Genomic DNA, 12,403 nt, shown 5'->3' on the forward strand with positions numbered 1-12,403 from the left:
CTTGACAATGACACACACACACATACATGCTAACAAGAAGCAGCTCAAAAGGTTTCATTGCTTAATGTCATCAAGGTCTCAAGATTTCAACTGATTTATAATTGCATTGCTATACGATATGGGCAAATAAATAAGCGCCTTAGTCTTAGTTCCAGTTTTGCAGTTGCCAATTCCTTTTGCTTCCAGGGCGTTGACAACAGACGTTTCTTGCCTCGTTCGTTCCTACGTTTCAGTGCACTGGACAAGTGTGTAAATTGAAACCCAATTCGAGATCCTCTGGATTGGGTGTTAAAAACAAGCCAAGCACCAAATAGTTCGACAGACCAGACCACCGACTGTGTCCAGGCCATTTAACAGCTACTAAAACTCCCAACAACGATCGCCAACACTACCTGAAAGACTTAAAGATCGAACAACATTTAAAAGTCTTGGATTTGGTCCACCCCTCCTCTTCTATCAAGTCAGGCGCCGAAGTTTTCATGCCCTTGTGTAGTAGTAGATTATTTGTTGTTTTTTAATTAGAAGAAAATTGTATAAACTATCAATGGATGGAGGTCAAGAATAACAAGCTAAACCAATTAATGTCGATTTATAGTGGGAAAAACGAACAATATTATACATTATAAAGGCTTATTAAACATTTGCTTGAATTCAAGATGATTTTGCATTTTATCTGAAACGATTTAATAAATATTGTTGTAATCCTTTACTTGAACAAACTTGGCAAACAAGTTGGTATACCCCTTTGGAAATACCTCTTATATTGAATAAAAATAAAAAGCGCCGTCAAAACAGGCAACAAAATATGCGTAATTATCGTATAAGCATTGGTAGCAGCCTACACTCCTTTTTCCCTCCTCCTTCAGCATTTCTTCCTTCCAACACACGCCTGCAACAAGTAAAGTTCTTCAATTTTCAGCCAAGCGGCAAGGTGAGACAACAACCACAACAACGTCTACATCGAGATTCACAGTCTGAAGTATGGAGTCTTTGGGCCTTTGTGTCTGGGCCGTCATGACTGGGCCTGGCTGGAGTGTCTTGGCCATCCTGGCGCTAAACGAAACCTGGCAAAAGACGCAACAATGCGATAAATTACCCGGCAGCTAATTTAAATGGCATGGAAATGGAGGCGCACTATAAAAACCCAATCGAAACTAGATCTGATTAACTTTGATTTATCGTAGGTGGGCAGCAGCAGCAGCCTCAAAGGCAAGAGGACTAAATTTAGCTCTATTCAAAACGAGAAAGGGAGAGAGAGAGGCATGCGGCACGTCCTGGGCATGCTGGCTTAGACTTTTGCTTCAACTTCATTAGTTGGCGGTTAAAAGGGCAGACCCACAGAAGACCTTTTTCTTTCTGATTTTTTTCTTTGCTGAATTGAATTGTAGGCCCAGCGTGAGTTTGAGTAATGTGGAGGCGTCAATGGGCCACATATTTGCACTTTGACTGGTAGCCAAGAGGAGCCCAAAAAAAAAGAGGGAAGAACGTAGGTAATATACATGGAAAGTCAAGTTTAATAACCCTAACGGCCTTGTTAAAGGCTTAAAAAAAAGACTTCCTGGCCATATTGTCGTCAAGAAGATTTTCCTATTTCTTAAGTCTTATGACTTACTCACGACTTTTCTGTGTCGTCAAGCCCACACACTAAACAAAAAACTCAAGAGAAGAACAAGCCTAATGAGAGGCGGAGTGGGTGTGGCCCAAATATATATGTACATGTGAACGATGCACGACAAACTTCCATGTAATTAACGAAAGACTGAAAACATTATAAAGTTTTTATTTAAAATTAGTTCTTGATTAGATCAAAATCAAGAAATTCTCAATAAGCCTTAAAAAAAAGTTCAATGGCCTTGAACGATTTGCATATACATATTTACTCATAAATCCTTTCATAAATCGCATGCAAAAGATCACTTCATCCACTTGCGGGTAATTTGTCAGCTGGTAAAAAGCAATTAAATCATATAACATTAACAAGTCAAGTATGAAAATGGCATAAATTAATTTTCGGTAGCACAAACATACATACATAATATATATATACATACATACATATATGTATGTACATATTGGATTTATGTATGCATATCTTTTCGATATACAAATACACACGCCGCATTGGCGCCGCCGACATTGATCTTGGCACATGTTCGGCTTAATTAGCCTGGACAGTTACTGGAAATCTGGCCAAGATCGTCGTCGCCGTCGTCGTCGTCCATTAAAATGACAAAATGTTGCATATCGGGATATTTTCGCGCTGCTTTCTGTTTCATTTGCTTAAACCATTTACAACTTGTTTTTCAACACTCTGCTTTTTAATCAGACAACACACAGTTAAGGTCAGATTTTGCGCAAATCACATTAATTACAACAATGCAAAAACAGCGAAAAAGGCACAAAAAAGAGTCAAGCTGAAAACACGTAGGAGCCATTAAAGAGGATCTGCATGCTAATGAAAGCGACACTGCGAGAAAACGCCTTCAATCCAATTAGTTGATTGTGCGACGTGTTTTGGCAAAGGATTTGTATCTGTCTCTTTTTTTATTTCTGTGGTTTTTATTGGGTTTGGTCACAGACAGACTGCAAAAGTTATGTGATCGATGCATGATCGCTCAGAGCAATATAACTCGGTCAATGGAGCAAATGCGTGAACGGAAAGTTGGTAGTAGCCAGAAGTAGAATGTCTGCAAGAAAAATCTATATGCATTTATGTATATGGATGCATATAGATTTGTGGAATCTGAAAGTTTTCAATCTAAAGACAACAAATGGGTTAAAATTTCTCAAGAATTAATTCTACATGTTTGGTTTAAAGAATCAAACAGATGTAACCGCATTGTAAAACTAGCCTTTATACAATTTTTAGTACTCGTTGGACATTCACTTAATAAACATGACAAATTACAAACACATGACCTTATTAGAAACTCATTTTCATTTAGCTAATATGTAGCCTTGTCCAAACAAAAGCCACACGATATTGGTATAATTGAAAAAAGGAGAACTTGACTCCCACCAGGCTGCAAAAACCACAAAATAAATGTCATACAATGTAAGAATACTATAAAACAAATCCATCAATCATAGATATGTACACATGTAGATCATATTAATGGATAAATGCCCAGAATGGCTGTGTGTGTGTGGGTTTTTTTTGCGGCTTAAGCCATCTTATCACCCTAGATGAGAGCGACAAGACGTACTGCTCCATTGCTTGCTTCTCTTAGACCATTTCCCGCCCTAGTAGAACGTCCGACAAATTAAAAGCCATAAAATTAATGAGTGATCATAAAAATGCACTTGAGAAAGAGAGTGAGAGAGATAGAGAGGGAGAGCGCATCAGAGACGAAGCAGGCGAGTGGGATGAGAAATTGCAGCCACTTTTGTGCCGACAGTAGCCTTAGTACATATAAGTTATGGATACTTTTTCTTGTATCTGGGCGATAATTAAGTGGCGCACTTGGGCTAACCACTCATAATTTCTCTTATTCCGCAATAAAACGTAAAGGAATAACTCTGCCTACTTTGGAGTACTCGAATGCCTTGTGTGTGCCTTTTGTTTATGCCAAAACTTAAAGACTGCGTAATCTATACATTATTTACGCACTTCAACGCACACGTTGGCTATCTGGACTAGTTATATAGAGTATTGTGTGATTTATGCCATGAATGGAAAAACCAAGAGAGAGGGAACGAGAAAGAGCAAACAAAAAACGAAAAATTTCAAATATCAAAAATACAAAAAACACAAAAAACTAGAGCAAAGTCATTTAAATTGCCTTGTAGAACAATACAAAGAATGATGCCTTTCAGGTGGGAAAGCAACAATGTTGCAACAATGAAAATAATACACTTGAAAAAATTATTTGAAAATATAATGGAAAGTAATAGAATGAAGTCAATAATGCAATGTCTACAGACAACAGAAGATGCTGATCTTGATTTTTTTTTTTATAGGTTAATTAGTTTTTCTAAATGTGGTTACATCTATTTTTTAATTAGTGTTACTTGAAAGCAAATAAATTCAGCTAATCCGATTTAGCACAAGCATGAAAATGAAAAGCTTAGTTAATCTTTCAATCTAGGGTAAATTTCTCTGATTGTTACAATTAATTGGCAACATTTTGGTCTTAAGTACAAGTCTCTGTGTCTGTGGCACTTCTCATGAAATCAGATCACGCATAAACTATGCAACTAACGCCAACAAACAAATTGCACTTGCTTCACGCATTGAACTGGGAAAGTGGTTAGATAGTAACTAGATAAGCAGCATTGACTAAGGTGTCGTGTCTAGTGAGGCTTAAGGCCCACTACTAAAGCAACATAGATGTATAGTGTAGCTATCAGATGCCCAGATACTTAAACACTTTTCATAGCCCACTTAGCAGCTGCATAAAATACAAGCCAAAGTGCCTTCATCCTGAGCGAATTGATTGGAAAATGATTTTGCCAAATGCACACACAAACACACACACACACACACACCCATATGGGCGATATGTGATCGAGGAAAATGAGGTTATTGACGCATGTTTTGGCCTCCTCCATGTATGCAATTCGCCACCATGACCCCGCCTACTACTACCAATTCGGATTCGGATTCTGATTCTGTGTTGTTTTCATTTTCTGTCTATAAATAACAATCGATCGTGCGCAAAAAAAAAGTAATGATCGGTTGCCGTTATATGCAAACAAAACTACTTCAAATATGGAATTTTTGGTTGTGATTAATGCCTGTCCGGAGTTGCTCATCCAGCTCTTGTTTCCCTAGTCTGGTCCACCTCCTTTTCCTGCCCCTCCTTTTCGATGTGGGGTGCTACAATAATTTTCCAAACAAAATATTAACAGAAATGAAAACAATTCAAGTTGGGTCCTATTTTCTTTAGCTGGTCAAATCAATAAACAAGTTTGCTTGGAAAACATAATAAGCAAAACTCAAATAGAAAAGAAGAAATTGCATTCCAGCACCACACAAAACAAAGAAATAACACAAGAAATAATAACTCAAAAGAAAAGGTGTCGATCGGTGATTTGCATAAATCACAATTACCTGTCAATCGATAAACGATATCTCAATGGCTGCCAATGTGTGAACATGCCCACAAAAGAGAAAAAAACAGTCAACTAACAACACCTTCAAGTGCTCCAATGTGCGCTCGGTGACTATGACAAATGTTTGGCCAATTGGAGGGGAGGCAAGTTGGAGCTATGCCAGACATTGTTAAACGTTTTCCAAATGCTTTGAATAAAAGACAAATTTCCTTCAGTCTCCACACCACACCACTCCACTCCGATTCATTCTATCCATCCTCCATCCAGCAAGTAGGCGGACACTGTGCGGAATTCAGTCGCGTGCTATGAAATTTCTGTTGCAGGTGGTCCGATTTTGATGCTGATTGCTGCTGTTGCCGCCACCGACTGGCAAAGCTATTTGCTAGTAATGGTAATTGTGGCAACAATAAAGGCTTTAGGTTGGGTAACTTGATTATAGTATAAGATATGAGATCTCAGATTTGATATAGTTATAGCTTACACCTAGGTAAATAGTATAGGAAGCACACACTGTCTGTTTAATTCTTACAATTGTAAAAGATTACTGAAATTTTTATGATAATTTGTAAGAAATCTTTTTCAAAATAATTTGCCTTATCCCACATTTGATTTCCTTTTCACGATCAATCTCCATTACCAGACTACATCTTCAATCTTGTCTTCGTCCCATTGCACTCCCACATATAGAGATCTTATATGTTACCCTTCTCCAACTCCACTTGAACAAATGCACTCATTCATTCATTTAACCATTCATGCATGATTCCAAAAGGGGCAACGTGGAAAAGAAATGTTCAGGCCTCATCCATTTCAAGTGTAATACAATTTCATGCCGCATTTATGAGGTCAAAATGGATGCAAACATTTAAATAAGAATTAAGTCAAAGGCAAATTCGAAATGGGAATCGAAAATAGACTAAATAAGAATCAATTTCTTTTCTTTTTTTTGCTTTAATAGTTTAACACATCATAAAGATTTTCTCAGCGTAATAACATCATAATAATAAACCCACCCAACCAAAATGGAAACAAAATATGAAGAAAATGAAATGAAAAAAAAAAAATGGAAATATAAATTTTTATGAATTTTCAACAACAAAAACGTTGCAGATGGCAATGCTGAAAGCTAAATATCCACATTAGATGATGCATGGCGGCGACAATAAAGCGAAACATGCTTCTCCACCATTTCTCCCACTTCTCCTTCTCACATCATCTCATCTCTCCAAGTCTTCATTTCGCTGTTTTATCTAAATGTTTCGTATGTTGTTTATTTTTGGATAAGATACACACACACACACACACACACATACAGTTTAGGTAACAATTTTTATGTTTATTGTTGGAAGACTTTCACTCTCGTTGTGATGAAAACATTTGACAGATTTCTTATGTCTCTATTTAGGCATTATTTGGAATTTTTCTTTGTATTTCTTTCTGATATTATTTTATTATCATTGTGCAAGAATTTGTATGACTTGCATATAAATAACTTAATTTTTGACTCAAGTTTATGATAAGCTAATTAATGAGCAATTAAATAACTATTACATGAAGATTCTTTGAAAAATACGAAAAACACAAAATCACATTGAAATCTCAAGTATTCAAGTTTATGCTTATGAAGATTGACATGGCTAATAAAATTTAACTGCTGTCTACTTTGACAATCCATAAATTTGTTGTCTTACTTGGTTTGGTTTTCAGTTGTGAGTAATATGATAGTTTCCACAATACGGGTTACTAATATACATAGTCATACGTAATTTAATACTTTTGTATTAGATAATAAAAATTCTTGGGCAAGATCTTCTACTCTATAAATTCAGTGATCGTCAGATGAGGTAATATTTTTGTCTATTTGCTTTTAAGTTTAACTGCTCACAAGGCAAGTAGCCAGGCAATAGTCTGTCTGGCGTTAAGTTTGTTTATCACATTTTGCACAGCTACTTGCATTTTTTTGTATCTTTTAGATACACACACACACACACAAACTCATTCAGTGCAAAGTGCGAATTACCAACAACAAAAAAAAAAAAACTGAAAAATACGAGCAATAACACCAATAACAACAACAACCATTTGCATTTGCGTTCAATGAGCCACTGACCTAAGTCAATATATTTCGTATTGAAGCTTTTAGCTTCGCCAAACCTACGTAGTATATGTATGTATTTTTTTTTTGTTCGTATCTGTATCTGTAGCCAGTGGTCCCCCCAGTGTATCTGAGAGAGTTGAGTGGCTCACTCAATGCCCGGTCGGTATTCATTTGCGCCGGTAATTATGACGTTTCTTTTTTTACGATGTTTCGTATGCCTCTCTTGCCTACCGCACATTTGAAAGCAACACTGCTGCAATGTCAAGAAAATTCAACTAAAATTCATTACCCTTCGAGATGGCAGAAATATAAACTAAGAGTAGATAAGTAGTAGATAGTAGTAAAAGATAATTTTCAAAATTGGAAACACAAGTCTTTAATATATTCACGTCGGGGTGGTCAGTTCTTACATAAAATGATTATAGACCGTCACTTATGTTTAATTTCTTTGTAAAAGACAAATAAATTCGTCGGTTCAGGCACGTCGGGGTCACCAATTGATCATCAAAGTAGCTGATATACCCGTTTTGGTTCCGCATTTTCTTTTGCCGAAACGAAACGTCAAATGTGTTGACGTTGCACCCGAAGTCGAAGTCTACATTGAAATCGACGTCAGCGATAAGCGATAAGTTGTATGTGGTTGTAGTTGCACTTTTAATTTTTCCGAGACTTCGATTCCATTTTATGTCTGTTTCGTTACAATTTTTTTTCGTTTCTTTCTTTACTTCTGCTGCTTTTTTTTGTTGTTTGCTGTTCGCTGTTGCTAATTTATTTGCAACATTTGCTGTTTACTGTGAATTAATTGCAAAGGCAGCTACTAAGCACGCTTTGCGCCATTTACGTGGTCGTGGACACACGAGATACAGATATAGATACAACGCGGCAAGTTGTTTAATTGGGATTACTTGAAAGTGTGATATCGTATAACTTGGTTGTATGTAACAACAACATTTACGCATGTATTTGGGAATCACCCACAATCACACAGTCACCATTCAATCTGCCCTTTTTCCACTCCCATCATTGCGGGCATTTTTCAACTAATTGAAATGTTATTTCATATGTCAAATGTCTCACTCTCAGCTAAAAATATCTAAACATTTTCCCAGACGTCGCGTCGTTGACAGGCGACAATTTGGCTATGGCATACTAAAACATAAAAAAAGATATATATACATATGTATATATATCCTCTAAAATTGGTCTCGCTCTAGATTTGAAGTTGCTTTAGTTTCGGTCCACCCCTCATGATAATTCTAATGCAAATGTGGCGCAAGGGAACCACATTTATGAACTTTGACTTTGGCTTAATTTATATGGTCATAGTTCTTTTTTGTTGGTTTTCTTTTTTTGTTGTTGTTAACGATGGGGTTGGGACCTCTTAGTTGATTTTGTCTATTTTAAGGGGGGAAGTCGCAAGCTATTAGCTGCTGTTATGGTTAAAGGAATGCCAACCAAGTGGAACCAATGTCTAGGAACTAGAGCAAAGCTCTTGGCAAAATATGTATCAAGTTTATTTCCTAAATGATCAAAGAAAACCACTTTTATTTAATATACGATATTCTACTTCACTTTTAGTAAATATGACAATAAAATGAAAGTGAAAATTTGAAACTTGTGCGACCTTATTAAATTGGTTTTTCCTTTAGATTTCCAAGGAACTTGTTTTCACAAATTTAGTGGCCTTCTTCATCGTCATTTGGTCAACCATAAAACTTCATTGATAATCAGTTTGCCTGGACCCATAAAAAAGCCCGCATTACCTCTAGAAACAACAACCAGGAAATCCTAACGCCTATCTTTTGCCTAGTCGAATGACGACAACATCAAACAATTTTAAAAGCCACAAGTCTGCATATGCTAAAAATGTTTTATGGACTTCTGGATACTTCTTTTTGCTTTCATTCTTTTTCGTTATTTATTTTTTCTCAAGTCTAAAAAATGCCGTCTAACCAGACATCGGAACGCTGTTGACAAGTCTGAGTAGAGCAACTGTCTGCTTGTCTGAAATGGCTAGCAAAACAGTTAACAATTTGACAACTTTGGGGCAAAGACTTCAAATAAGAAACTTCAACTTTGCAGCAAATGCAATTTATGATTGTCAATTTACTTGAATTTTCTTTTTTTTTTTGGCTAATTTATTAAATTATATGCATAATACGACAAATGGCAGAACAAAAATGGAGAACTTTGTGACTTGATATGGAATATGGGTTAAGTTAGTAGAGAATTTGTCAGCTATTCAAATACAATGACAGTCGCTTGTTTTTTTTCTTCTCTCTAGTCTCAGTCTGATCTGTGGTGTCTGTGTGTGTGTGGTCGCTCTGTGGCCTTATCTCTGAGTATGTTGACAATTTCATACTTTGTTGTTGTAGATTTAATTACAGCATTAATGTGTCAGCAGTGATAGTGTCAAGATGGAGAGATCAACTTGTTAATGCCGTTTACAAATATTTGGCACAGAGGTCAGAGATCTAAGGGAATGTGGAACTCAGATTGATAAATACAACGGCCATGAATCGTAGTATAAAAACGGAAAAACTTCTGAACTAGTCATGTATCATATTTATTGGCATCAAAATAGATTTGAAAAAGATATGGAAAAATAAGTTAACCCTCCATATTCTTTTCCGCAAGCAATGAATGAACACAAGGCCTTACACAGTAGTGTCCTCAGACATATCCAAAAGAGGCATATCCGGCAAAGCTACATTAACCTGGATATCTTCAACCAAATCATTTGTGTTAATGCGTGGCTTGCAGCGATTGATTAAATAAGAATAAGGATTCTCGTTTAGAAGGCAAATTAATATGACGGTCATGTTATCAGTGCCTTGGCTGCGAGTTGGGGTATCCGGAGCCAGGCAATGTTTCAACAAATCCTCGCATATCTCCTCCGGTAACTTTCCCAAGCCGATGCGTGTGCGACAAAATTCCAAGACCTCCATGTTACTCATAACATCCCAAATGCCATCGCAAGCCAAAAGGATAAATTCATAATCCTTTGTTATTTTCCGTACCTCCACATCTGGATACGCTGTAACCAATTGTAGCTGTGGATCTTCCTTTGAGCTTTTATAATAGAAATCACCTATAGCACGAGATATGGTAATGTTATTATTAACCCTATTGAATCGCACCCAACCACCTGCCGCCTGAATGCGTTGCATTTCGGTCACGTTGTCCGGCCTGTGATCCACGGACAGCAACTCCAATTCACCATTCACACAGGCAATGCAACGGGAATCTCCAGCATTGGCACAATACAACACATTATCCTTGATCAGGACAACAACAGCAGTGGTTCCGATTATCTGAGCGCTCCATGTTTCATTCTTTCGCAAAGCATCATCAATATCCAGAAATCCTGCTTTCAGAGCTTGTTCTACATCCGCATCCTTGTAGGCGTCCTGCTTTATCACAAATTTGTGCAAATGTTCCTTCGCATATTTGGCCACATTGTCGCCACCATGACCATCAAAAACGCCAAAGAAAGCAGCATTCGGATCCTCGGGTAGTGAGAGAAGTTGAGTGTGAGTATCCTCCATGGTGGAGCGCCATCCCTGCATACAACTGGAGCCCACACGATACTTCGAGTTCTGACCAGATGTTGTCTCTATGTCAGTCACTGGTTTGGATAGCAAATGGCCCATTTTTCGATGAGTTAATCTCAGTTATTCTACAAGCTCAAATTGTTCTTATCTGTATTCAAAGGATTGGTAATATATTAATTTTGTTAGAGCACTTTTTTTATCCTTTTATCGTTTTCCAAATTATATTTTGATTAATTTTACCTTAGACGATTTTACGGTTTACGAGTTTAATCCAAAGTAACTTTATAAATTTTTTTATTTTTATTTATTTTTTTATTTTTTTTTATTTTTTATTTCTTTTTTTTACCGTTTTCCAATAAGTAGTTTACGTTAGGCAATTCTAAGGTTGACTGAGAATAGGTAGGAGATTTTTTTACTTAGGTCACTTTTTATACATTTAAATTTGACTAAGTTAAAAAGCAAAGGTAATGTGATATCTTATATTCTCACCTCAAAATTATAAACAACTCTTGTGCATGATATAAGGTGAGAAACAAATGAAATAATGATAATTCAATAATCTTTAATGAATCAATAAAAGTTCAGGCCTTCAGTTCATTGAACTAACACTTAAAGGGTAATAAAAAGCAATACGAATTATTGAAATTGAAAATTCCTGACACGCATTCGAGCTGCTTTAAATTGCCCACAAATTAAGCACGTATAACGATTTATCCATATATATATTTGTATATATATATCTGTATATCCCTTCTTCATATACCAAACGAATGTCACGCATTGACAATAATTAAAATGTAACCGAAAATATTAAAAATGATGCCTGTCAAAATGAACTTTTCAAAGGTGTCTTGTGAGTGCCACCATTTTGGTGGAATGTATTGATAAACCGTTTTGTGGCAAGCGAAGTGCGCGCAGTCGCACAATTTATGCAAATGAAGCCTTAATTTTCTTCAACCAGTTGACAGTTTGGTAATGACAATATTTATGACCAAAGGCCTTAAAAATGGAAATGAAATATTTAAATACGACCATAAAATGTATACAACCACAAAAATGATATTTTTAATTATGCTTACAGGCGTGACATTTTATAGAAAATTTATGAACACTTTTTTTCCCTTCGCTATGGATTGGCCTCTGTGGTTTCTTTGTGCTTGTTTAACATAATAAAAAGAGGCATCAAAAAATTGTATATATAAAAAATATACATAGTATAGATATATCATTTACTACTACTGTGCGTTGATGATGTCTGCTCTTTTGTTTGATCATAATTTATGATTGTGGGCAGAGTATTTTGACAATTTGATTTGAGAAATTCAGAAGGCAGGCATATCAATCAGTCCAGGCCAGACAGACGACCACTATCTATTTATATACATACTACAATAGTTGGTCATGTGTCTAACAGATGACAAAAGAAGAGTTTTTGTGTTTGGGCCAGACTATTAAAAGCCAATTAGGGGCAGTTTATTGAGTTGTCTTTCTTGTGGGTGTTATGATAAGTATTCCCATTTGCATATCCACATAGGTGATTTAAAGTAAACAAAATTAAATTTATCGTTTTTCATAAATACTCTTGTCAATTGGATATATTAATGTGACTAAAATGTTTTTGTTTATCTAGTCTAAGACAGATCGATATTATATACTACCTTTTCCAACAGAAGATACTTTGCTTGTAGTTTGATTT

At 36.1% G+C, this 12,403-nt stretch overlaps 2 protein-coding genes across 3 annotated transcripts in view; one reads left to right on the forward strand and one right to left on the reverse strand.

Moving 5' to 3' along the window:
* LOC6649413 (probable serine/threonine-protein kinase roco9) overlaps nt 1-12,403 on the forward strand; it is a 39,489-nt gene that overhangs the window by 15,548 nt on the left and 11,538 nt on the right. The window lies entirely within an intron of this gene.
* LOC6649414 (probable protein phosphatase 2C T23F11.1) lies at nt 9,696-11,105 on the reverse strand. 2 transcript variants are annotated; one of them, XM_023179705.2, is made up of 3 exons: nt 10,948-11,105; nt 10,302-10,855; nt 9,696-10,244 (listed from the first exon to the last, which is right to left on the reverse strand). In XM_023179705.2, exons 2-3 carry the CDS (start codon nt 10,804-10,806, stop codon nt 9,811-9,813), a joined length of 939 nt encoding a protein of 312 aa, XP_023035473.1. In that variant the 5' UTR covers nt 10,807-10,855; nt 10,948-11,105; the 3' UTR covers nt 9,696-9,810. The 2 variants fall into 2 exon arrangements, with proteins under 2 accessions (XP_023035473.1, XP_046865251.1); XM_047009295.1 differs by having other exon boundaries at nt 9,696-10,855.

The sequence above is a fragment of the Drosophila willistoni genome, chromosome 3R, assembly GCF_018902025.1.
Source record: "Drosophila willistoni isolate 14030-0811.24 chromosome 3R, UCI_dwil_1.1, whole genome shotgun sequence".
NCBI lineage: Eukaryota > Metazoa > Arthropoda > Insecta > Diptera > Drosophilidae > Drosophila > Drosophila willistoni.